Raw genomic sequence first — 27,947 nt, 5'->3', positions numbered from 1 at the left:
AACTCCCTCATCTTGTGCAAACCACTCTCACTTTGAACTTCAAAGTTTAATCTGAATGTTTTGACCTCTTTCTAATTATGTAGGTGCCAGTTATTGCCCTCCTATTAAGCCTGCCAGTTTCCAGGTATTTCTTTTCCACAAAAAAAAAAAAAAAAAAAAAAAAAAAAGGGTATCGATATTAACTTTTAGACATGTCTTATTCCTGGCATGTCGTATTTCTGCCACAGGCTCATGTCCAGAAGAAGCAAAGCTAATAGCCACCAGAGTTCAGGGAAGAGTGGAAGCCACATCGACTCTTCACTCCTTTTTATCTCAAAGTTTCACTGAGCAAAGATATATCTTAATATATTCACTTTGAAGTTGTACCAGACATGTCAAAATGTGAAGGGAGTAACTCAAGTTTAGTTTTTTAACATTTTAATCTCATGATCCCGAAATGTTCATGGCAATTTACTGCAGTGAGGGATGTCACCATGGTAGGGGAGGAGAGCTACCAAGGCATGCTCATTTGTGATCTTTTCCCTTCTGAAATCTGCTCCTTCTTTCTCCAGCACATAGTTTTGCAGTGACTTTTTTTTGTGTGGTTCTGTGTTTTGGACAGCATCCAGATTTAGCTGCTGCAAAGAGCAGATGGTTGCTGGGACTGTGGAAACACTCTGGTTGCTAGGTGGGGTCTCCCGCGCAGTGCTATAAAAGCATCCAGAACTCTTTGCTCCCTTACTCCTGACTGCTGCTCTGAAAAGTGGTAGTTGTGAGGAAGAAGGTAGGTTTTTATAGTTTTCTGCTTTCTGTAGACATGACAAACTTTTAAAAATTTTATGCTCAATCTGTCAAATGACCTAGTGCAATTTTCTGTGGGTTGGATTTGCTGGCAAGGGAAAATGGGTGTGGGCAGGAGAAATTCTTTCCGTTTTGAAACGTGTCATGTACACGGAAAGACATGGACAACTGCTGCTTTTATTTAGTGCATGTAAGGAATTGGGAAAAAAAAACTTACGAGATTTAAAGCAACTTATTTGCAGTTGACAGTTTCCTATGCTTTCTCTTTGCCTTTGTAGTAGTCTGCTGTAGAAATCTGCAGTAAAACTGGCATTCCTGGAAAACTAATGTGCTTTGTATGGAAACTTAAAAAAGGAAACAGCTGTTGTTACTTCACCGACAGTTTGCTGCTTTGGCACTGTGGAGGGGTCTTTGCTCATGAAAGTGACGAAAATGAGTCTTTTAGAAATGTAAGAGCAAAACCCTGTTATTTTGACTAAGAACTTAGGCAAATCCATGTAAGTAAGGGCTGTATCATCTGCGTTTTTTTCCGCTAAAACTTTCCACTGAGTTTTCCAAGGGTGAGATTGTTTTTCTTTCATATTCGGTAGACTTTGCAGTGTAAAATAAATAATTGTTTTAGATCTACTGCCTGTTTTTCAGATAGGGTGTAATGACCTTAATTTACATCAAGATCCTGGCAGCTCACATTGGACAGTAACCAGAGATGATATATCTGATACGGTTCATGATACGGTTAAATAAGCATGGAGAAATGGTGTCACTTGACACAGACTGTAGTGTAAAAGTCTAGTTTGTGTCTTTAAACATTTTTGATAAATGTTGAATATTTTCTCAAAACTTAAATATTTGTGTATGTCCAGTTGAAGGGTGCTTCTCCTGCGGACTGGGAGCCAGACAGAAAGCAACACTGCAGTAATTCTTGTGAAGCAATAGTTAGGGTTTTCAGTCTGGACCTCTGTTTGATTCTTCATTCCAGTTGCAATGTTGATCATTCAAAAAAATGCATTAAAATGGCAATATTTTTCAAACTGCGTAATTTTAAGTTCTTGATCCTCCTTCCTTTTAAATGGGATGACTACTCATTCCAGTTTGGGAAGTGGGACACATGGCCTGGACAATATTTTAGTAAACAGAGTAACTCTCAAATAGGTATTTGGTATGGAGTAACCAGAAGTGTCACACTTTTCTACAGTACCTTCTGTTTGCACCACTCTGTAGGTACATGTATTTTTTCCTCTCCCTGTTCATAGACTTTGTCCTGAGCTCAAAAGTAGAGGAAAATATACAGCAGAAGGCCATCAGTTCTTCCAGTCCTCTTCATACTAAATTAAAATCATATTGTGACTGAATTTATCCCTCCTGGATCTAGGTATTGTTTACAAGAGCTGTCTGCATTTTAGACTGATGTGAGTCAAAGCATCGGGAGAGCTCGACTCTGTCAGGAGGCCTGGCTGTCTTCCTAGATTCCAGTTTTCTTTTTTCTTATTAGCCATAGTTTCTTATAAAACAGGCAAACAGTTTTGTATGTAAGATGGTTTCTTAACTTTCTGAGCCAATTCAATCAGAGTAAGGTCTTTAGCCCCTCTAACGTGCCATTGCCTACTTTGACTTCTATTAAAACTGTTATTTGTTTACTATATGGAAATAGATCTGTATGCCAAAGTGTCTTTATTTCAAAAAGAAGGGAAAAAACCCCTTAGTTTTTAAGGCACAGAATTCCTTTACTGTATCTCTGATTTAAATTAGGATAGACATAAAGGTTTAGAGGCTGAATAAACCCAATTTAGTGTAGGCTAGCAGCCTTCTGCTATAGTCATCCACAAGAGCGGCAAAACCTTTAATGCTGCATGTGAGGGGTGGGGATGGGGACAGGCAGAAGAAATGGAGATGTTAGCTCTCCTCTCTGCAGCCAGCTCTCCCTGGGAAGTGTTGCTCTATCAACCAAAATGCAGCTTTGGTCCTACCTCTTCTCAGATCTGGTGCTGTGAGACTGAACTTGTTAAATGATTTTACACTCCGTGAATCTATTAGTCGACAGACATATCTGTACATGTCACTGTTGGTGACTCAATACACCTAGTCTGGAGACTTTAAAATGTTTTTATTCTGCTGCATATGGCCTTTATGTGTGCTGTTATAAAATACAGCAGAACTTCAGATACTATAGCACTTCATCTGGCCTCATATACTTCTGTCAATACAAGAATGGTACAGGAGTTAACTGTAACAGCTTGATAAAATGCTTGTTTTAATAGCAATGTAAGTATGCTTTTCTGATCCTCAATAAACGACACCTGCATAAAAGTTGGTCCTTAAAACCTACAAACTATTCTGACCATTATTTACCCAGATGAGACCTACTCTAGGTAACATACAGATTCGGAGTCAGCTTCAGTTTTTCTAGCATCACAGGCAGAGCTGAATTTTGTGCCCTCAGGGCTGAAGGAAGGGCACGAAAGTAAGAGTTTTCTGGTGAAGAGGGTGTGTAGGTGGCTCCTGCCTTGGCAAGGGTAGGGAAGGGTGGAGCTGAGTTGGAGGAGGACCGCGGGAAGTAGCTGTTGGCAGCTGGATGTGGAAGTATATTTTACAGTTTTGCTATGAGGGCAAGAATCAGCTGGGCTACAGCTACAGTGCTGTGTCCTAGGTGTGTGTTGCTTTAAATGACTGCTTTTTGCCCTTCCTATGGGACACAGGGCCTAAGTAAGGTAAGTGTGTTTGCAGCATAAGCAACATCATTTTTTATGTGTATTGTAGTATGTGTATTGTGTATATGATCTACATTATATGATCTATACCCCAAGACTGCAAGTAACATCTTGTCACTTCACACTAGATTCAAGGACATTCCAGTTTACCCAGCAACATTATCTTCAGTTTATTGTTTATATGTGTACTTTAAAAACAAGCCTTCTCTAGAGTTTGCTATGGAAGTATGTTTTTGGGGAAAGAAAAAAATATCTATTTTGAGCAGACCAAAAAATACTTTATTTGATAAAACATCAATTTCTTCTCTCTGTTTCTATTAGCAAACAGATTATTTCTCACACCAAAGTTGTTATGAAGCAACCTATTCATTATTTTTGGGTGCTCAATGTCAAATCACAACACCGTTGATCTTTTTTTCCATTTTACATGGTATCTCATGGAAAAACTGGACTGATTTTCATTTTAATGGTAAAAAACACAAATTACTTTTTTTTTTTCCTTCTTAAATGGGTAATGGTCTATTCTTTCGTAGAAATTGTAGGAAATATGTAAGAAACAAGGAACAGTGTAGGTGAAACTGTCTGATTTTACTCATCTTCCTTTGGAAGGGACTAGTTAAAGAAATTACATGACAGTATATTTAACGAGGGAATATCTTTTGCCTTAACATAACACACAAGAGCTCCAACTTCAGTAGATGATCAGACAAGAATACTTGTTTACCACTGAATTCAAACAGAATCAAATATTCAGTAAGCTAAATGGGCATAGCTGATACCTTAACTAATGGGGAAAGACAGACTTTAATTTGTTTCTGGTAACTTCACTTTGTAGGTCAATATGAATTCTTAGGTATTGCCATAGCAAATAAGCAAATAGTCCAGCCAGTTTACTGTTCTATTTCTAATCTAAAACTTCTGCAAGTAGCTAAGGGTGTAGGGATGAGCAAGCAGTTGTGGAGGATTGTGTAACCTGCCAAACATAAATGTTACCTGCTTCCAATAGAACAGACCAATTACTGTTTGGGAAGCTAACACCTGTGTATCATAGTTCAAGAGAAAGGATTTTGAGAGTGGGAAATCTTGAGTTGCACTGGTGCTGAAAATGATTAAAAATGGTTTGTAACTTGATGAAAAATGGTTTGTAACTTGATGCATTTCTTCCCAGAAACTCTGTCAACATGGCTATGGTATCAGAATTTCTGAAACAGGCATGGTTCATGGAAAATCAGGAGCAGGAATGTATTGTAAGTATTATCATCTTTTGAGAGCATCATGCTTATTTTCAAGTACTTTTAGAAGTGATTTACAGGGTTAGGCCACCAAACATCTTTCATATACTCAAATAGAGGACAAACAATGGCAAAACCTGCAGTGAATTAGAACTGGAACCCAATTTTATTGCAGCATATAATCTAACGTAATCTAATAACCTAGTAAGTCTTCTATCAGATGAAAAATTACTCTTATTTGCACAAATCAGTCTAGTTATCAATTCCTAGGCAGAACTAGTTACTGTAATGAAATTGTAATTCCCAGTGGCTAATCACTGATTCACTCAAGTAGTCCTCTTTAAAGTAGTAATCTGAGGCACAGGTGTGTGAATGTGTAAGAACATGTTCAGAAGACGTACGTGAGAAAAACAGGGACTTGTAAGCTGAAGTACAGGAAGCCATGAGTTGGAGCCCAGGAATGTAAAGGAGGAACTAAAGTCACTATTGTATGTCCTAGTTTTTATATCATATATTATGCTTATGGCAGAAAGAGTCATGGTTTGTAATAAACCAACTCAGATGATACTGTTTAGAAGGGAGGCTTCTGGTGGTGAGAAGTCAAGAGTTATTGCACTAGGATGACGTGGAGAGTCTTTGTGATAATGAAGTTGATTAAGATACTGAAATGACTGTCAGCAGAGGTAAAGCAGTACACTGTGATGTCCCAGGAGATCCTGAAAGAACATTCATATTGAAAAAAATTGAATATAGGGGGCAAATTTCAGTAAATAAAGTTTTCTGCTCTGGACCTTTTTGGATTTTGTAATTTTGATTCCACAACATTTTCTGCATAAACCTTTGGCTCCACCATCCTATTCCCTTTGCACTTCCAGGATTCTGAGTCATTCTGGTTGTGGTGGTTACAGACAGTTTTCTATTGCTAGTTGATAAGTTTGTCATGGAAACCACTATACAAAGACTAACCTGGTGTGCCTAGGAAACAGGCAGTGAACGAGTCCCATTCCTCTGTTATCTTATCACCCAAGTCACAGTGATTTTTTCAAAAGTATGCAAGACACTGCTTTAAGTATGCAGTCCCTATGCTGTCTTACAACTCCTAGTGATACAATTGTATAGGGAGTTGAATATTTAATTATCAGATGTTAGAAGTGTACAAAATTCAATACAGAATGCTGTATGTAAAACATGTATCCATAAGACCTTGCCATTTCTATTGTGATATTTAACTTTAGCAGCAAAGGATTTAAAAAAGAATAAAATAATGAGTTGTTGAAAAAGGAGAAAGAGTATAGGTGATTCTGAAAAAGTTTAGCTAAACTACTGGGGATTTTTTAATAAAAAACTATATATAAATATATAAATATTTAAATATATAAATATATATATAAAAATATAAACTAATGGGAATTTCATATAAATATTGCATCCAAGAATCTTGGGGCTTTTCATAGCTTCTGTAAAAGAAGTAGGCTTTGGCTAGGTAGTGCTGTTGGGTTATAGGCCCTACCAGTAACTTGATTTGTCATGTAGGGCATTTGTCATGACTTAGGGCAAGCCACACAACCTGTCATGTAGTGGAATTCATCATCCCTAGTTATTCCCAGAGCCCTTTAGATGCTGTCTAGGGAGTGTCTATCTAGGAGTGGACTCACCAAAGGCAGCCAGTAGATAATGTCTGTGAAGAAAGTGTGGCTTATGTCTCAAGTTTCAAAGAAGTTGGGTAACAGTTCACTTCCTTGTAGGATTAGGCTTGAACTCTTCTCCAAGTTCTTGCATGCAAGAAGTGCTTGTAGCCTTAGAAATGGTTCAGCTGAGAAATCACTTAATGTGATGCAGATTCAATTTGCGTAAGATAAGCAAAGAAATCAGTAGCACTTTACTGGCAGTGCCTGTAGGATATACTTGTGGGTTTAGAGCCCTTAAAATTTGGACATAATTGCTTAACGTGACAGTTAAAAAGTATTTTCCTGTGGAATCCAACTTACTCTGAGAAATAGGTCTTCAGGTACCTAAAGAAATATATGAAGTACTTTCTGTTTACTATAAGAGGTGTAAAAGGAATAGATCCAATGCATATCCATTACTGAGTCTGTTTAGTTCTCTGTAGTTACAAAACTTTGTATGTTCCTTGATAGTCCTATAATAGGCAATACCAAATACATGGTTTATTTAGTCATCTAAAACTGCTTCTTTGCAAAAATATTCTTTGGAATGAGCAAATTTTATTTTTTTTTCCTGTGCAGAAAAGTTCAAAAGGTGGCCACGGAGTACAGTCATACCCTAACTTCGATCCATCAGCTGATGTTGTTGCTTTGGACAAAGCTATTACTGTAAAGGGTAAGAGTAGTAAATATTTTACCTGCTACACTGGGACTCTTCCTTATGAAATTTTGAGAATAGTACTGAATAAAATACCAGAGTGAGAGGCAATGGCAAGAAGGAGAGGTGCGTCTGTTTTTAAAAGCTTGGCAATACATTAAATTAAGCCACTTGGTAGAGAATCTCTTTCTCTTGATATCCTGATGTTGTATTATGATTTCAGACCTTAATACTACATTAAAGTTCTTGAATATGTTGAAGGAAGGGTTGTAAAAATTTAATTTCTAGAGAATAAAAAATATTATAACATATCATACTTTTACTTTTTGATTTGATTTCCATAAAATCCCTGCAAGAGGCAGTAAATATGCTGATAATGTAGTGTATGCTTCTATTGCGCTTCTCTCTTTTAATGAAATCACATTTGGCACTTTGCCTGTACTTTGAAACCTTTTTCAATTTGACTTTCTGAAATTAAATGCGTGTGCCATCTAACTTTTTTTTTTTTTTTTAGTTATTTGGTAGCGTAAGTTCTTCACTCAGAACACTTTAAAACTTTCTATATGAAACTGCAGATACATAGGTTTCTGTGTTCTGCGGGAATCTATTTATTTGGTTTCTTCCTACATCACTAATTGTAAGTCAGTAGATGATTACGTTTTTTCTGTTGGTTAAACTTCAGCGTGTCAAGAAATCAAAATAAGACACAAAGCAAATAATAAAAAAATAAAATTTATTATTTGGCTAAATGATGCACTAATATAGTGGAAATATTAGACATTTTGTTGTTTGGTGACTCATAGGTGTGGATGAAGCCACCATCATTGACATCTTGACTAAAAGAACAAATGCTCAGCGTCAGCAGATCAAAGCTGCCTATCAGCAGGCTAAAGGAAAGGTAAAGTATATTCAGGCCAAGCTTAAATTTACACCTAGAATATCAATGTTGCTCCTGACTCAGATGGTACATACAGCTTTAGCTTCATAGAACAAAAAATTACAGTCTTCTGCCTTCTGTAGTTTGTGAAAACCATGACAGAGTGATAATACTCTGCAACTACATTGCCAGTTCTGAGCCTTTGAATAAGGTTGCCACTGTTTTGAAATAAAAGGAAAGATTTTGAAGTTCTGACTTTCCAGCCTTTGAATGACCTAGAGATCCTTTAAATCGCTAAATCACTGGGAATGCAGAAATTTCACTACCACCTGGGACACAGTCAGCTGAGAGAAAGGGAGGGATAGAGAAGGGGACTTGGAGGCATCTCTCCAAATATTTAAGTCCAGATAGAATACTAAATAGGATAGGAAAGTTGTAGGACCATAACACTGTTCCACAAGTGTACCGACACTGGTATAGGGATGGATGTACAGGGACAGTGTTATTCTACCTCTGAGTGGTAAAACTGCTAGTCCCTGCAACTGAGAAGCTTGGAAGTTACTGCATGTTTCTGGAAAAGGTTTTAATTGCTCTCTCTTTTCTCTATAACAAATTTTCTCCATTTGAACCTGTAACTCTATATTGAAATTACAATTGCACAGTTGGCATACCAGTTACAGAGCATTTGCTCCCTGGAAAGTGATTCCTCTGAGTGTAACTTTTAAAGGCCAATTTAGAAAATAAGTCTAATATCTCATTTTAGCCTAGATTTCCTGTTTCCATTCAGGAAACCTCACTTGTGGTTTTCACAGCTGTCTCCGCTCTCAGAGGTAGCTCCATCCTTGCAATGATATTTTTTAAAGACCTAAATTAAAATAAAACTTCAAAGACACAGGGAGACTAATGCTGTTAGATTATTAGATACCCTTCTTCCTGGCACACTGCCAAAAGCTGAATAGAACTAACTATGGACATAGTGCTTGCTTCTGAAATAATCTTGTTGTTTTAGGTATCCTGACAAAGTAGGTTGACCTTCTCACTCTTGCAGCCACAACCTGGACACATACTTGGTGGAAAACAGGGCTGTAACTTTTAATGTAACAAAGTAGAGTACTGAGCATTTCCAGATAGGAGACAGAATAAATCACATTGGGGTTATTTTTGAACTTAAATTTTGGTCAAATTAGAATATAGCCCAAATCTTAACTTGAGGACTTGCAGTTTTGTGTAGGGCGATATCACACTATGTCCACAGAGTTTCCACTGCATATTCAGTATCCTTTATGCAATAAATGGATGAATTAAGATATTACCCAGATAAGCAACTCAGTCATAATCATAACAGCAATATAGTATTACCTTCTCTTAAAAAAAGAAGCCTATTTTGAGTCTTCTTCTGATACTGTAAATGGGTGAATATGGCTGAACCGCAATGTGTGAAAGCATTCCTGAATACTTAGTGAAAAACCGTGACACTTTGATTAACATAAAAGTGACAAATAAAAAATTTCAAGTAGGTCTTGTAATTCTTTCTAGTAGTTAAGAGAATGATATAGACTAAGATTCATCAGACATCAGACTAATTTCTGGACTGTAGCAGAACAGCAGCTTTTTACCATTCATTAGCTTAGTGTGTTTCTTATTCTTCCTGTCACAGAGTCTGGAAGAAGCCTTGAAAAAAGTTTTGAAAAGCCACCTGGAAGATGTTGTTGTAGCTCTGCTCAAAACTCCAGCTCAGTTTGATGCTGAAGAATTAAGAGCCTCTATGAAGGTAAGGCAAAAATTGAGAAAAACTTTCCTAAATAACATAAATAATTTTCAGGGCCTGTAAATGACACTGGACTTGGATTTCAAAGCTTGCATATTGTCTTCCTTTTAACCCCATTTTGTAAAATAAATCTGTACTGGTAATCCCAGTTCTGAGAACAAGACCCAGCAATCTCCACTGAATTTCAGGGTTGGAGGAGATTCTTTAGTGAGAATGAGCTCTTTCTGCCTTCTGAAAACTGGTTGCTGATGTAGTGGTAGAAAGCCATAGTGTTTATATACATGTTTATGTAAGAGAAAACAAAAAGGGAAAGGGGTATTTTTCTTCATAAATTTTACATTCCTATCTTTTACGTGCACTGCTTAGTCCCTTTAGCACTTCTTTTGGGTATCAATGATATTAAATGTGATAAAAAATTAATTCCACAAGAGCTGAAATAACAATTTTGTATGGAAGCACAATGTTTTTCTTTTTTCTTTCTTGCTCCATGTGGGGCCTTCAAAGAAAATTCCATGATTGTCATCTCTATTTCTGTTCCTCTAAATTTTAAATTTGCTGTATCAAATAACACTCTTAAAAATTCAATCACTTTTATCAGGGGCTTGGAACTGATGAAGATACCTTAATCGAGATTCTGGCCTCAAGAAACAACAGAGAGATCAGAGAAGCCAGCAGATACTACAAAGAAGGTAAGTCAGAGCAAGAAAGAAGTATTAATGGTATAACATACATATAATATAGCAGACACATTACAGTCACAGCCCCACTTCTCAATATGAGAAGCTGAGATGACATTGGAGGAGGTCAAGTGAAGCTTCAGGTAAGATTAAAAGAGTTGCAGGGGAGGGAGGTCATACTGGCTTTTCCTGACTTACATAGATCTCAATGCAGAAGGAAAAGGCACACCATCACTGCCAGAAATGCAGATATCTCAGGGAATGGGTCATGCATTTAGATGCTTTCTAGAACGCAAGCAAAACCCAGCTGCTTTTCTTCATTTGTAACGAAGCCTTGGCTGACTTGTTAAGATCTTACTGGGCTTGAAAAAAAAGCTTTTTGAGTTAGCAACACAGATAACATTAGCAGTGGGAGCAAACAGTGGAATAAAGGGGGAAAATCTCTGAAGAGATAACTAAAACGTAATGTGGTATCTCTCATATATGGAGAGTTTACTGCAGTCAATCAGTGTTGTTTAATTAAATCATGTTTTCTGAGATTATAGACTAACTTTTCCAAGAGATTTCCATTCAAATGGTCTCAGTTAGAAGCCCAAATTAATAGTTTTATTTTTTCAGAAAAGTTTTGTGATTGAGTTCAGTACTGATAAGAACAACTAGAAATAATATTGAAAGAAAAATGGCTCAGAAAAACTTTCAAGCTTTTTTTGTACTTCACAAGCAAGAGGCCAAGACAATGCCACCCAGAAGACCTTAGAGAAGGACTTTTTCAGCAGATTTTGGATTTAGCCTCCAATTTCACAGCACATCTCAGGGATTAGATGATGTGTTACAAATATACCCCTTCTCTTGAAGTTAAATGAGAGAAAGTAAGAAAACTGTATTTCTAGTGGGCATATCTAAGTGGGAAATTAAGAAAAGGCTGAAAAAATCATATAATCATGGAATGGTTTGGGTTGGAAGGGACCTTTAAACATCATCTAGTCAACCTAGTTGGTAACTTTAAAACAAACTACAAATACTTTTTCTTTTGGTTTCAGTTCTGAAGAGAGATCTGTCACAAGACATTATCTCTGACACATCTGGAGACTTTCAGAAGGCTTTGGTTGCTCTAGCCAAGGTATGCTGTGCTTACGCATTTTGAGTGACATTTTCTGTAATAAAAAATCAATGTTGTCAAGACTCTTTACGTAATATTTATTTCCTTGCATTATTTTTATTTATTTATCTGTCCCAGTTTCAGCTGGTATAGAGTTAATTTTCTTTCTAGTAGCTGGTACGGTGCTGTGTTTTGAGTTCAGTATGTGAAGAATGTTGATAACACTGATGTTTTCAGTTGTTGCTGAGTAGTGTTCATACTAAGTCAAGGATTTTTCAGCTTCTCATGCCCAGCCAGCAAGAAGGCTGGAGGGGCACAAGAAGTTGGGAGGAGGGACAGCTGACCCAAACTGGCTAAAGGGGTGTTTCATACCACATGATGTCATTCCTAGTATATAAACTGGGGGAAGTTGGCCTGGGGCGGGGGGTGGCTCGGGAACTAACTGAGCATTGGTTGGCGCGTGGTGAGTAATTGCATTGTGCATCACTTGTTTTGTATATTCCAATCCTTTTATTATTACTGTCATTTTATAATTGTTGTTGTTATCATTATCAGTTTCTTACTTTCTGTTCTACTAAACTGTTCTTATCTCAACTCAGGAGTTTTACTTTTTTTTTTTTCCCCCAGTTCTTTCCCCCTTCCCAACGAGTCACCAGCTTTGTGGTGTTTAGTTACTGGCTGGGGTTAAACCATGACAATATCTTAGACCATATGAAAATGTTCTTAAAAAGCTATAATGAGATTTTATCTCAAATGCATTTTAAAAAACAGTGATGTTTATTATTGATTATCAGCTATGGTTTTAAGATTTTTTTTTTGTTGTGGTAACTGTCTGTAAGCACTTGAAAAAACAACAGACATAATGTCATGTCAATTGACTAGAAATAGAAAAAGAAGAAATACAGTTAAAGCAATAAACTTTTTGTCTTGCTGTTAAAATATGTTTCTAGTAGTTAGATAATGGGACAGGGAGCTAACAAGTAGACAAAGTGTTTTGTGAATTTATGTTCAAAAGCAGAGTAAAATAAACACTGGAGCTGCCCAATAAAAAGACCTTTATAAAATGCATAAATATTTGATTTGTGATTGTTGAGTACAGATATATAAAGCTTGTACATTTTATTATATGTCCCTGTGCATGGTTTTGCTTTTCAGTTTTTGGTTTAAAATCAACTTGAATGGAGTCTATTGAATAGTCATCAGGGAGCAAATCACAGCTTCTAAGCCTCTAACTTCACATTAAGTAACAATATGTCCTGTGGATTTTAATGCAGGACTTCAAAAGTAAGTTCCTGATGGCCTTAGAAACATAAGCTCTGATTGATTACAAATACAATAGCTTTATTCAAAGAATGATTGACATAACTGTATCTATCTGCAATTGTATATTAAGTTAGGTATGAGAATAGTAGGGCAGAACTCTAAAATGCTGAATTTTCGTGAACTGAATGACTTTGAAACTGAATGATTTTGAGTACCAATGAAATATTATTTATTTATTTATTTACATAGGCTGACCGATCTGAAGATTCTTATGTGAATGATGAGCTTGCTGACAATGATGCCAGGGTAAGATCATACCTGGCACTCTGCAGAGCTTCTTCATCTGATTTACCTGAGATTAACAAACTTTGGCTGCAAATGTTCTACCTAAATTTTGTGCACTGCAGACCTAACAGACATTTGTATGTTATGTAGCAATCTTTTCTGAGGTGATACTATTTTACAAAGTTCACTTAAGCTTCCCTATCTGAAGGAAATCAAATCTTCACCCTAATATCTAGCTTCAGAAACATTTCTGAAAGACCTCTTCTAGTTCATGTAAAGTGTGCAGAGTATTTGAAGTAGAGGTCAAGAATTGGAGAAATTAGACACAATCTTCCTTTTGTTTATAACACAGTTCTTGAATTGAGGGATAAGGGTGTACCCATGTATGTGCAGAACCAGCTACCATATCTTGACCAGCGTGAACCCTGCAGCATGTTAGCTATAGCTATTGCTTTACAGTGATGAACCTGTCAAGATTACTGGGTAAACCTCACAGACATTTTCTGAATAATTCTAAAATAAACAACTGAACTTTCCCTTATTTCTTTCACCATTAGTGTGAGTCTTCATAAAGTTTAGCTGTCTTTTCTGAGTCTTCACCTTTAAAATATTACATCACTTTTGCAATTTAAATGTAGATTGGCTTGAAATTGATTTTTTAATAATCCAACCAAGAGAAGGCCATTGAGCAATACTGCTTTTATTCCTGCTTCAAAAGGAGTTTAGTTTTGTCATCAGCCCTGGATATGAAAGGTCAGTGAATTAATACTCTGTTTAAGCTTAGAAGTTCAATACTATTTCTCTTGCTGCAACAAGAGCATTGTTAAATGTTCTTTGCTGCTGTGTGGAGGTCTTTATTACTTCTAGGTTTGAGGAGGTGAGGAAAATGAAGGAGACTGATATGGTTCTTACTTTCCATTAAAATCACTGCTGGAGAGACAAGGAGTACTTGCTGCCTAGGCTTCTCCTTCACATTTGTCCAGTTAGTATCAGAAACAATTTTGTTTGTCTGAAGAAAGCCTAGCAGTCCTAAACTCCCATGCAGACCGTAAACATATCATGATATATGAAAAATATCTTCATTGAAGTATGTAATATACCCAGGAGAGTGAGATGGTGATCATAAAATGTCTGAAAATACGTTTTCTAGCTGCATAGTGTTCTCTAGGTACTATTATGACATAAGTGAAGTATGAAGTATTACTTGATAGAGTTAGAATTAGTTTGAGGTTGTGTAGAATTTTGTTACGGATTGTGTTAAGGGCGAGACTTCATTACTGATAAGCAAGGGACTACCTTTGGCTGGTAGCCTCAAAAGTACAGTATTTCTGTTTTATTACACTGATGTTAACTTTACTACTTTCTTTTCTTTATGACAGGTCTTGTATGAAGCAGGAGAGAAAAGGAAAGGAACAGATATTGATGTCTTTATTACTGTTCTTACTGCAAGAAGCTACCCACATCTCCGAAGGGGTATGTTGGATGAAACTTTGTGCTTCACTTGAATGGTGTTTTGCACATGGCCTGCTCATGAACTCAGAGAAGATATAGATTATCAAGGACTGACTCTGACTGCTACACAGGTCTTTGTAATTGGACACATGCTTGCTGACTAAGAGTGCAGTTGGCAGCTTGGTTGTTCTTTCTATACTAGTAATGAGAAATATCATTTAAGTTGTTAACATAACCATTACCATGAAGTCTCACATGGCTAGTGATCACAAGGACAAGGGATCAGTGTGGTAAGGGTTCTGAATGCTCCCAACATGGTCTTGCTTCTCAGCCAGTTTGCCCTGGGTACAGGGATAGCATCTAATATCACAGGTTCTGGTGGAGTCATTGGACTACCTCTATCCCTACCAATGGGAACATGAACTTTACCATCCTAACAAAGTTCCATTCCTTATGCTGACTCCACCAGTCCATCCAGTAACACTGCTTTTTACACTGTGGTGGCTGAAGAAAATGAGAAAGATGGCCTACAATCAGTCATCTGTGTGCACTGCTGCAGCAGTGAGGGCAGAATAAGGCAGAGGCAATGCAGGGAGAATACTATACTTTCATCACTATTCACTGAGTTTTCTTCCCTTATTTAGTCTTTCAGAAATATACCAAATACAGCAAGCATGACATGAACAAGGTGCTGGATTTGGAGCTGAAAGGTGATATTGAGAACTGCCTGACTGCCCTTGGTAAGTGGTTCTGGAGATTGTAACCTACTATATATACTGACCATATGAAAACCTACCTTCTACTTGTTGTACTTGCTCTGATAGGAAACCATTCTAGGCTCACTTTGCTTCATTGAGAAACTTGCTAAATAATACTTTGGAAAATTTAGTCTGAACATAGTGATTTAGTTGAGTTATTTAAAGCCAGCTAAAGTTGATGAATACGTAGAAATACCTCTCCTGCTATGTAGAATGCTCTTTAAATTGATTAATGTCATGTGTCATCATGTGACACATGATGATGTGTCATCAACATAGAAAGACCTTTACAAGAAGTCAATATGCAAAAAAAGCTGTCAAAACGGGCACAATTTGTATCAAAAATCCATGGTTTTAAACTTGTCTTCAAAAAACCAAAACCAAACCCACCCTTCTCTAAATTTTGTTTTTCAAAGATGTTTATAATATATGATTGTTAAAAATATAACAAATTTCCTTCTGCAGTTTTTTTCAAGAAAATATTCTTATAAGGTTCTTGATAAAGGTGCATATTGAGTCTCTTAATGTTACTGTTCCTCATGAACAATAAGGCGAGGCAGTGACTCACTTAAATCACACTTATTAGTGGAGCAGGGATGGAATCAGGAGCCAGACACCCATCTTGTTCTCAGCTTTTGTATCACAGTCAAGCGTGCTTTGGATAAAAGAATGAGTCCCATCAGATCCCTCTTAATGCCAGAAGTGCAGGGCAAAATCTTAGTATAACTTGGTTTACAAAGCATCAGATCATAACCTCCAGTTCTGCTGTAGAAGACACAAATGCTTTCACATTTTCTTTTTGGGAACGGTAACATCTATCTTAGTTTTGTGGCAATAAACTAGGAAGCAAAGTCTTGTCTTTACAGTAACTATTCTCTCTGACCAAATTGCTTTCTGAATAGGCCGACGAAAGGAACTGCTACTTTTCCTGTATTTTGAAGACAGGTAACAAAAAAGTAGATAAATAGGATATGCTGGTAGGAACACTGAGACTGCTTTTTAAGTGTTTTCTTTGCATACTTCTGCCTTTTTTTACTTGTTACATATATAACAGATGTGACCTGATCTCATTGTTTTGTTACAGTGAAGTGTGCCACAAGCAAGCCAGCCTTCTTTGCTGAAAAACTCCACTGGGCGATGAAGGTAACCTAAAGAAAGAACTTGTCTTTGTAAACTTGGGTGCTTTGTAAGCTGAAAAATAACAAGCTAGCTAGAGCTTTTTAAGCCCTTTGTGTGATGAAAAGGGAATGCAGAAGGAAATTCAGTGTATTTCTATCACTCCTTCTGTTCCTTCCTTTGAAACTTCTGAGTGTCTTTTCATAGGAGGACCTCTCTGTTTGCTATAGTGTGTTCAGGAAAGCATCTGTCCTTCCACACATACATCTTTTACTCTAGACAGTGACAGAAAGCTAACTGGAACTTTTCTTTTTATGAAACAAGAAAAATACTAGTGAAAAGTAAATAGGAAAGTAATTACAGATCTGGACAAGAACCTTGTAGAAGCCTAATCTTTGACAAGACATCCATGGTTCTGGAAAGTTTGGAACCTGAGTTGAGTGAGGCAGCTGGAGATCCTGAAACAGTCTAGAATGCAGGCATTTTCATAACTCCTGTGACTTGGGTAGGAGCAGTATGTGAAAAATTGAGTGAAACATTATGAAAATACAGTTCATTGCACTATTACAAATAATAAAATGTGGCAGTGAAGTCTAGGTTGTCTCTGGTGTCTAGCAAGCACAGTGAAGGACATCCCTCTTTTTAGGAAACAGCTAAAAGAAATGCATAAAAAAAATCCAAGGGTGGAGGTAGTTTGTCAGAAGTGAATTGTGCTCATAGGGAACAGAAGGGGGATATAAGAGGATGCCCTTATGAGACATCTTAAAGGAATAGGACGTGGGCACAAAATCTGATGGATTAACACACAGAACCTTGATTTAAAATGTTTCAATGACATAAGTAGCCTCTTTTTTCTTTTTTTTTTTTTGGTCTCTTTTCCTTTTTTTCTTTCTTTTTTCTTTTTCCTTTCTTCTTTTTTTTTTTTTCTTTTTCCTTCTTGCTTTTAAATTATTTTTTTTTCCTTTTTTCTCTTTTCCTTTTTCTTTTAACAGGGCTTTGGGACACGGCACAAAGAGCTCATCAGAATCATGGTTTCACGACATGAAGTGGATATGAATGAGATCAAAGGCTATTACAAGAGGCTGTATGGCACTTCTCTCCGCCAAGCCATTATGGTAGGTTTTCTCTCAGGTGACATATGGAACGCAAAACAATGAAATGATTTTGGAAGTCCAGTAAGGGTTTGTTAACTCTTCTGCTCCTCAGTCACCATTCATCCTGAGTAACTCATTGTAGCTGAGTAACTCATGTTCCCAATGACCCACATGCTGGTAGAACTAATTCATTTTCTGGGGCAATGTTTTTGCCACAAAAGCTATAGCAATTTGTTAGTAGTGGTACATGTCTCAGCCTATCATCTTACAGTAGAAGCCAGGAGCTGAATGGAGACTACAGTATCCCCAAGTTACTGTACTTGGGCAGATATAAGGTGCATTGGCAGGAGACTGGAGGTGATTGCACTGACAGGTCTATGGGAGATATTTGATATAGCTGGCTACCGGTTTTTAACATTCGAGGTACTCATGCAGATAGCTTGTTCACTTCACATTTATTTGGCCTGCTTTCCAGGTGACTTAAGTAAGTGTGTTAAACTAACAAAAATGTCTTCTTAAAGGGGACAGACTACCCAATGTATTTTCCAGAAAATGTAAACCAGTGAGGGCTTTGAAGAAAGCTGAACTTGCAAAGCAGCTTTGTGAAGGCTAGTAGACCACCAGTAAAAAAAAAGTCTTGATTGGAGTAGAAACATACTCCCTACATGTATCAAAGTGCCTTTTTGATTTTTATTGGTGTCTGCTACTTTTTCAGTTAGGTGCCAAAGATCACTTTTATTCTTCCCTCATGAGAGTGTGTGATCTGTAAATTACATCATCTCATTGTGTTCCATAGTGATGATTGCATCCAAATGGCTTGAAGCATAGCTTAGCTACACTAAACAATTCATAATATCTCTGTAAAGTAGGTTTAATTTGAGAAAACATAGCATGTAATAATTACATTGCATACTTAATGCATATTATCCACTTTTTCCAGGCTGAGTAAGTGATCCTGTAGTGAATATAGTATCACTGTACTATTAGCTTGTGTTTGAGATAACCCTAGATACAATGTGTATTGTGTTGTAGTATTAATGAACGTTGGACATCACTGGTCAAGGAAGGCATTTGCACTTTATCTAGAGAAGAAAAGCTCCTGGGTGGATAGAAATCTCTGTGCTTCTCTTCTTTATTTATATATATTTTATATATATATATTTATAAAAAATCCCAGGATTTTTATTGGCCTTGCCTACCTCTGCTGCAGTCTGGAAATACATGTGTTTATTTCCAGGTCATATGAATAACTTCAGTAAGGGTGCTCAATTCAAGCTCAGTCTGTGGCTAACACCTGTGTTACCAAGTGATTAATTTATTTAGTTGAAGAACTGATGTTTGGTACATGTTTATTGAATGCTTACTGAAATTTATTTCACTTGAGACCATTATCCTAACAACTGTGGGTTTTTTGTACTTAAATTGACAGGATGAACTCAAAGGGGATTATGAAAACATCCTGGTGGCTTTATGTGGAAGTGATAACTAAGTTTCATGGTCCTGCAATGCACTCAAGCACTGTTGCTGAAGGTCTTTATATTTGCTTCAGCTGTCTATATAAAATACAGGCTTTACACAGTGAGGTTTCTGTGGAATGGTACTTAGTCCATATGTGTTATGCTGAAAACCTGTAACCTGGAATGTATTTTTCCAGTACCTTTATTGTGAATGGTATTAATATCTCATGTTGCCATTATTCACCTGAAGTTAAAGAATGCCCAGACGTTTCTATTTTCTTGATTAATCATGAAAAAGGTAAAGTTTTCATGTATGCTAAGCAAATAAATTTTTAAAAATAAAATTAACCCATGTGTAACTTTGCATGTTCTTTGTTGCATTTCTGCATTTAATTTCAAGTTGTCTACATACAGTGCATAAGAGAAAAATCAGTAAATAAATTAAATAATAAAAAAATAATGTAGCAATATCAGATAGTATAGCTGAGCCTATGCCTTTCCATCTCACTTCACCTAGGGTTTGTGTAAGCCAGATGTAAGAAAAATAACTAAAGAAAACTTCTTAAAAAAAATTTAACAATATAAAAAAGCTAACGATATCTCTGTCATGTTCTTTTTAATTGAAATTCCAGAGTAAATAAACCTGTTACATTTTGTACATAGGAAAACAAAAGGAAAAAAAAGGAATTGAAAAAACTCTTCATATCCCATGTAGGACTTTTATCTTTTTCCTGATGATTATGTAAATTTTTTGTATTGTCTCCAAAGTGAAAAAACTACTATCACTACCTCTGTTTTGGACAGAATTCATGCTTGGCATTACTGTCCCAATTGTGCCAGATGCTGTACAAATGAGTTAATTATAGCCCTCAGGTGCACTGGTGGAATTAAGCATTACTTCTTGGTTCTTTGTTACATGCAAACACTGCTGGTCTTTGTTATGGTGGCCTCCAATTACTCATTTGAACAACAGCATGCTAAACTATTGGGAAATTAAAGGTCATCTTGGCTAATTTGTGTTAAACATTGCAGGCCCTCTGCTTCACATTGGGGTTGTCTAGGATAACAGAACTAGGTGTCTGGAAAAGGAGAAGTCTTATTGTAGAAGTAACATTGGCACTGCTAGAGCTGGAGTGAAAATTCCTATGTGACTTTCAGAGGGCCAAGTTTTGATCTACGCCAATTATTTTCCAAGATCTATAGTTCCAACCCTACCATAGTTTACTTTGTTGGTAATCTTTATTGTCCTCATAGAATAAGTGGAAGGGAGAGATTCCAATCAAAGAAGTTTATGGGACATATACATGATTGCCATCAATTAAAACAGAAAAATAAACAAGTGGACATACGCACAGAGTTCATGTGCTGAGGGATCTGTTTTATCAAATAACTAGCTTCAGAGTAAACAAAGCCAAACCATCTTGTATATTTTGAGCGTGGCACTAGCAAAAGATGCATTTTCTTAAAAGGTAGATGTCAGGAGAATGCAATTCTCCAATCATTTAGTCCATATAATGATGAGTTGGAAAGGTTGACTGTGACAGTAAAAGTTAACTGGAAGGAAAGTCTGACTTTACTGAATATGAAATGAAGATGGTAGCTTGATTCTTTACCAGAACCCCCTTGCTTCATTTCTCACTAAAGGAAATGCATAGAAGGGAATGATTAGTTGCAGCTGTGGTTTCCTTTTAAACTTGTGGTGATAATCATATGTTTTGAATATATACATATACATATATATAAAACACTATATATGCACCTAAAGCATATATGCTTTGCTAACCTCTTTGGTATGGGTAACAGCCTATTAAAAGTGAAGAAACTTCAATTAATGGATTTTGAGATACTACTGTGTTGCTGGTCAGACCCTTAGAGAAACAAAAACAACAGAGCAAACCTGTACTCAGTGGATGGGTCATAACTAATTAACTTGTAACCAATAGATTATAGGCCTAATGGTGAAACTCCTGTTTCAACATTTCAGTCATTGTGAAATTGAGAGGTGGAAGGGAAAGAATCTGATTTCATCAGCACAGGAAAGAATTTCTTCTGCTGGTATGTTCACCAGAGAAGCCAAAAATCCATCAAAAAAAAGCTATAGCAGGTTTTTAAAAATTACTTCAAATTAAAGCTGAAGGAATGATTGAAAATTTAAATTTATTTGAAGTAGTCTCTTTCTTTTTGGCTGAGTACAAGAGGGTCTTATCGGCAGCATGTTCTTTGTGAGAGCCCAGCCTAACTGTTCAACTTCAAAATGTGAACAAGTAAGCAACTAGAATTTTCATTGGGAGTGAAGGAGGAGATGGTGTGAAGTTAAACATGTTATTAATAGAAAATGCTTGTTATCTGATTACGAGTTTTGCAGGACTGTGCAACAGAAGGAAATTATTATTATACATTGCTACATTCTAAACAGCTCTCCTAATTTTAAGATATTTTACTTTAATTTTATGTGTATCCTTGCTAGAGGCAAGGGTATCTGGATTTTGATTGTGTTCTGTTTGTGCCTATTTCTACAAATGCAAATGCTGCTTGTTTTGAAGGGGAGGGATTAGTGGAGGTCTGTGTAGTGGTGTATCAATGAGGAGTCACAGATTTGCTACCACTGCAAACCAGCTAAATCCCCCTAGGCATTCACTTATGTCTGAGAGGTGCACATTTCTGTACAGTGAGGGTACAACTTCCACACACATTTAAAAAAACAGAAGCTTTAAAAAAAAAAAGTCTGCTCATGTGGTCATTTCACAAGTGTTTTCAATGTTATGATGTATTTATACAACTCCTTATTTCCATGCGGAATTTGCAGCCAACTATTATAGTCCAGAACCTTTTTCAAGTACTGCAAAAAATAGGTTTTAGGTTAATACTTGTTGAACAGAGTGATTGCACCATCCATTTCACTGCCAGAAGTCTCCATGATGGTCTGAGTCAAAGGGGAGGGTATTTCTAAACTAAAAAAAAATAACAGTTTTCAGTTATAGCAAGTGGCAAGGTGGTTTCCTGGCATTAAGAAAGGGTGGTCCTTGTCCTGAAGAGCTATGCTGCACAATCAAGGGCTGGGGGGTGGGGCGGGGGGGCAGGGGAAGAGAGAACTAAATGGACCAGCACAAACAAGGTATTGTTTTCTATGCAAATTAGTAAGAGCATCAACAGAGCAACATAAGTGAAGCCCTAAACACAAATCACTCTAGTCAGAATATTGTTAAGAGAAGCTGGGTTACCAGAGAATACAAGTAAACAAAGGTAATTTGAATCTTGTTTGCTCTTATCTTTCTGCCTATCAAAGGACAAAATGTCACATAAAATCACTGCAAATTAGTTTGAAATGTAATCGCTAAGGACTCCATTCAATAGCATGCTTCTCTCTGTGCTGAGCTTCAAGCATGGGATGAGTCCACAGATTTCTATCAAGGAAGGATGTTTGCACATTTTCTGAAGCTGTTTTCCTAATCAATATTAGAAATTAAGCACCAGTACAAGGAAAAATAAGAAGGGGAAAATAAAAAGGTATTTTCAAGTCTTTCTAAACTTACCTCAAAACGAAATAAAAAGTCCACCACACCAAAGTTAGTCTGTAAAGAGCTTCTCAGTACTTACTCAGGCTGTCTGGAGGAAGGCTTGCTCGGACATAGTCAGTGTGCTGGAATTTTCACCACTATTTTAGTGAAACACAATGTATGAATTTTATAATTCCTCTTCTGAAGTGGGGAAAGTAATTCATAACAGCCCACAATAATAAAGAAGCCTTTAATCAAGTCTGAACAGGGGCTAGGAGGAAAGTAGCCCACCACATTTTGAAGATAGTCAGATGTGTTTTTTTGAAAAACATGTATTGGACTTGCGTGGGGTGGGGCTTTTTGCATTCAGCTAAGACTGCTGAGGAATGGTAGCCCACCCACGTGATGGGGAAAGACCATCATGCCATTTAAAGCTTATGAAGGGGAGGTGATGGATGAAATCAAGAGGAAAGTAAGTGTCAGTAAATATATTACAGAAAAGGCCATGGTGAACTTTATGAAAAGGATTCCTTGCTTTGATGCAAGTTGGTGGGAGTGGACCAAGGGTTCACAAAAAAAGCAACAAAAGGATTGAAATGTGATTTTTTTTTTTTTTTTTTCATTGTACACTTATAGCCTATATGCAGGAAAGTACTGTGAGGACACAACTTCAAAGGAACTATCTAAATGAAAGAATCACCCTTCACCTTCAGTGATGCAAGACAGGAATAAGCTTTCTAAAGGGGTGGTGATTTTTTAATCAGTTAGAAAGTATTGGAGTACTATTCCTTCAAATAGCACTAATTCTTTCACTGCTGTTTGATAAAATGCACTGGAAATGCTAAATTTGTCACATTTAGCTTATTATTTTCTCATCAGCCATCCCTTGCACCAGCTGGACAGATTCTCCCGTTTCTCTTTCACTGTGAATGATCTTCCAGCCCTTTTGGCTTTGCCATGAAAAAAACCTTAAAATTTTGCAGGAGGCTAGAAAAAGGCATTTACAACAATTTGAGCTCTGGTGCCACCTCGTGGGTAAGTTGAGAACAAGGACAAGGAAATACAAAAATTCAGTTGCGAACAAGTGAAGAACGTATTAGGGCACTGTTTGCCAGGCTGTTGGAGTGATAAGAACTAAAATAGTCCAGCTTATTATGGAAAATGGGCCTTTTTCTTTTTCTTCTTTTCCTTTTCTCTCTCTTTTTTTTTCTTTCTGTTCTTCAGTACGTTTTTTTGGAACACTGGTTTCAAAAGGAAATACTGGGGAAAAATTAACTAGGACTAGCTGATGTATTCTTAAGGGGAGGTGTAAAGAGAGGTTTCTCAGAGCACTGAGACAGACAATAGTAGAATAGGAAAAAAAAAAAACACCCTAAAACAAACCAACACCAAAACTCCCCCCAAATGTACCAAACGTGTGGGTGCTTGCACCAAACCCTGCACATGAAAGAGAGAATTACCCACCCTGCAGCCTGTCTTACTGTCTCTTTTGTGATACACAGGAGGCTCTGAGGAGAAGTGTTTATGAACTTGCTATTGAGCAGATTTGGGCAAATAAGGGTGAACCTGTAATAGATACTCACAATAGAAGGTGCTATCGCAAGGTGATACAGCTAAGCAGCCCTGTGTGTTTACCTAGCATAAAGATAAAAAGACAATTTTTTTTTTCTTTAAATTAAGCTGGTTTTCCATCTCCATTCCAGAGGTGGCCTGTGCAGAATGTTTTCAATTGCTTCTTGCATTTACTACATGCTTCTTTTTGTTAAAGTCATTGCAATAAGGTACACCAAAAAGTCTTTGAAAATCTGGCCTTTAATTTTTCAATGTCTTGTTTTGTAATGTATGGAAGTACCTCCTACATTCAGCTAGACCAAGTATAGAAAAGCTGAACAAACTGCTTGTAAGGAATTCAGATATTACAAAAATGGTGGCAACTTAGCATAGCTAGAGGAGGTGACCGTCACCATACTTAGTGTTGTTTTCTATGCTATTCTTTACAAATCAATGGATCAGCATGTTTCTGGATTTGTCTGAATAAAGAAGAGTAGAAATTAGATCTTGTATGTTCTTTGATCGTACTGTGCAGAGCCTTTCATTAAATTGTTCACTGTGATACTAATGTAGGTTTCCTGAATAGTTGCAGTTAATTAGTATTGTCTGATATGCATTTGTATGACTCTAGCAATAATAACCTACAACCGCAATTAAATTTACTATGCCTATGTCAAACTCCACTTAGTCCTTCCTTCCTATCCACATTAAATGATTGTGGGTCATTATAAAAAAAATGACATTTGATTTTTCCAAATAGTTGATGAGCATGAATTGATGAATGAACAGAAAGTTTGGACTTCTTACTGCTCAGTTTTATCTATTTTGAAATTCAACTCTTTCTTTTTCTTCCACCACCTCTTACCATATTCTAACCTACGCTAGAACTTGGCTGCTAAGCTACTTAAAAATTTCTTATAAGCTTCCTGGGAGGCTATGTCAGACTTCAAGAAGTCCAATTGAATTATAAAGGTTCTTCCATTATCTCTGCAATTTTACAGCAAAGCACTCCACTCTTTGTGGAGTCATGCATGTTTAATTATGAAGATGATTAGGAGATTTTCAATGTATTTTTCTAGGTGTTTCACACTTCAGTTAGTATGAAGTTATGGACAAATAAATGCTTTTGATTCCTGAATTGATAATTTTATTTCCAGACTTGTTTATTCCAAATAATAAATGGATATGAATAAATACCATACATTGTTTATTATTGCTGTGAACACTATTCTGTTCTTCAGAAAAGACTGGAGGGGTTGTGTGTAGAATATCTGTTGCATTACCTGAAATTTTCAGTATGTGGCATTATTTGAAATGAATAAAGTTTGCTTCTATTTGATTGAGGTGAATGCTTCTGGAATGTCTAAAAACCATGATACTTGGCCTTATGGAAGATTTTTTTAATCCATGGTACATCAATTAGGTCTGGACACAATGCTATAGTTAGGTATTTTTCTTTTTACCAAATTAAGATACAAACATGTGGCAAATTACTTGGATTGCTTAATCCCACTCCACAAAATATAAATCTTAGAATCTGGAACTTAAAATTTCAAGTTCATTTCATCTATACATGTATTTAGCCTATTAATAAGGAAAATACACAAATGTAGACTATGAAACTCTTACAAATGCACAACTCAAATGTTACAATGACAAAGAAACCCCAGTCTCCACAGATTAATTTGCACAAGATAAATTGGAAAAAAAAAAAAAGAAGTAACTTCAGTGAAGCATCAGTGCTGTTAATTACGTAGCTTTATATTGGAGAACATTTTTACCTTTCCTTTTAATGAAAAATACAAAATGCTTTCCTAATATGTCTCCTTGGCTGTGGGAGAAATTGTACTGCCTAAAACCACTAGATGTAGCTGTTGACACTTGCAGGATAAAGGCATTCGGCCCCCCCCCCCCCCGCCCTTCCCCCCGCAAGTAGGTATTTTGGGGTTTTTTTGTGTGATGTTTTGGATTTGGTTTGGTTTTGTTTTGTTTTAAACAAATCTTCATATTGTGACTTTGCTTAAAATATTAGACACCCCCTTCCACAGTCCCTGAATTTGTCAGTCTCTCTTCCATTACACGTGATACAAAAAGGTGAAGTAATAAATTTAAACATGACAGGAGTGTTCATAAATTAATTATAAAGTAATGATGTTTGAAAATAAATTAGGATATATGCTTCCACAAATCGGCCTGACATTGCAACTAGAGTGGTGTAGTGCAAGTTTCTCTTGCAGCATCAATGCATTTTACATAGCTAGGATATAGCAGTAATCCGATCAGCTGCAATTGCCACAATACCAGATGGATCCCTAAAAATAGAAGTCCTCTAGTAATCTGTCTAGATTATTGAATTCAGTGACCACTTCACAATGTATCAGGGAATTCTTGCAGAAATGGATCAAAATATATCATGAGGTTTTATTTTCGATGACATCTAGAAACCTTCTACGTTCTGTTCTACCTTTTTCATGGGAAATGCTTTTATAATGATACATGATTTGCTATACTGCTTTCTGAAGGTTTTGGTTTTTTCCAGCTACCAGTACTGTAGTAAAATTCAAAATAATATTGACAGTACCACTCTCTAATATTTTACTGGAATAGTTTAATTAAGAAAATACAGTGCAGAAATATGATTTTCTTTATCAACAAAAATAAGGCATAAGTGTAAGCATATACAAAACTTTTAATATCATTTTCCTCTTCAATGGTTACAAGAAGTATGTTTGCAGGCACATGTATTTGTATCTAGATGCTTTTCTAACGTATAATTGTAAAATGTGCATTTAGGGAGAGAGACAGAAAGGATGAATATGGTGGTGGACAGCATCATGCATTTTCTTGGTTGTCATGTTTCATACATGCCCTGTGAATTAAAAAGAATGAAGCCAGGGGTCTGATGCTGCTTTTCATTTCTAGCTGATAAAGGCAAATAAATTGTTAATATAATAAAGTGGCAGTTATAGAAAAGCATTACTGACCAACTGTTGACAAGCACATGTACCAGTACATCTATGAATGTTATATTACTGGGAGAAATGCATGAAGATTTGGATTTAGTTTACTGTTAGTGAAAGTATTTTATTTGTTATTAACATGAGTTGTGTTATACATGCAAACTACTGGTAGGAGAGTGGCATCTACACCCCTATCTGAATGAAAATAAATAAACTGCAGATACAAATAACCTGTCACATAACAGTGCCATCCACTCCCTTGTCCACTTGTCCTTTGAGCCCATCTCTTGTTCTTAGTTGTGCTTCTGTGACTTTTTATAGTCTTTAGTGGAATTGCTGTGGTATAAATAAATCTATATCAACTGTAGATCCATATGTGGTACTCTGCCTCCATGATGACCATCTGACTTGCACAGAAGCACCAATGGATTGTCCAGACATTGCATGGCAATTGCCTGGTCCAAACAGAAGTGCAAGTAGATCATCAGTATAAGAAACAGTCTAATGGTCAGAGTGATAGGGTTATAGGTATTTAAACAAACCCAAAACTTGGCTCCAGGAATTTTGCCATGAGGAACTCCAGAATTCAAAGTAAAATTAATCCCTGAAGCATTAAGTTAATAATGAATTACAGTGGTTTCTTCAGCTTCTTTCCCTGCTCAGCCAGGAGAAATTCACTCCAGCCACCAAGCCAGGAGAAAAACAGCAGTAGTTTTACCATTTCTGAAGTTTTCCTGTTTTGTTTGATCTTCTCCAAAAGTGGGGCTCCTCTCCTCTCCTCTCCTCTCCTCTCCTCTCCTCTCCTCTCCTCTCCTCTCCTCTCCTCTCCTCTCCTCTCCTCTCCTCTCCTCTCCTCTCCTCTCCTCTCCTCTCCTCTCCTCTCCTCTCCTCTCCTCTCCTCTCCTCTCCTCTCCTCTCCTCTCCTCTCCTCTCCTCTCCTCTCCTCTCCTCTTTTTCCTTCTTCCCCACCTTCTTTCCCTTTCACCATTATTTCTGGATTTTTTCCAATTCTGTATCCTATGGATATAGGAGGAGAAGTCAAGGACTGAAG

The 27,947-nt window shown here is 36.7% G+C and overlaps 1 protein-coding gene across 1 annotated transcript; it reads left to right on the top strand.

The window, feature by feature from the left end:
- Positions 1-627: 627 nt before the first annotated feature.
- On the top strand, positions 628-19,271 carry ANXA1 (annexin A1). The gene is made up of 13 exons (XM_075019795.1): positions 628-763; positions 4,657-4,735; positions 6,967-7,060; positions 7,846-7,940; positions 9,577-9,690; positions 10,286-10,376; positions 11,405-11,484; positions 12,976-13,032; positions 14,391-14,484; positions 15,108-15,203; positions 16,306-16,364; positions 17,330-17,452; positions 18,861-19,271. Exons 2-13 carry the CDS (start codon positions 4,670-4,672, stop codon positions 18,918-18,920), a joined length of 1,029 nt encoding a protein of 342 aa, XP_074875896.1. The 5' UTR covers positions 628-763; positions 4,657-4,669; the 3' UTR covers positions 18,921-19,271.
- The last annotated feature ends 8,676 nt before the right edge of the window (positions 19,272-27,947 follow it).

The sequence above is a fragment of the Buteo buteo genome, chromosome Z, assembly GCF_964188355.1.
Source record: "Buteo buteo chromosome Z, bButBut1.hap1.1, whole genome shotgun sequence".
Taxonomy (NCBI): domain Eukaryota; kingdom Metazoa; phylum Chordata; class Aves; order Accipitriformes; family Accipitridae; genus Buteo; species Buteo buteo.
This window is presented reverse-complemented; position numbering and strand designations above follow the sequence as displayed.

What these genes read in the sequence shown, in the direction of transcription:
- ANXA1 (XM_075019795.1), top strand. Translation starts at nt 4,670, where the DNA reads ATGGCTATGGTATCAGAATTTCTGAAACAGGCATGGTTCATGGAAAAT. An exon ending in ATCAGGAGCAGGAATGTATT is followed by an intron (nt 4,736 to 6,966) that starts GTAAGTATTATC and finishes TTTCCTGTGCAG; the next exon opens with AAAAGTTCAAAAGGTGGCCA. An exon ending in CAGCAGATACTACAAAGAAG is followed by an intron (nt 10,377 to 11,404) that starts GTAAGTCAGAGC and finishes TTTTGGTTTCAG; the next exon opens with TTCTGAAGAGAGATCTGTCA.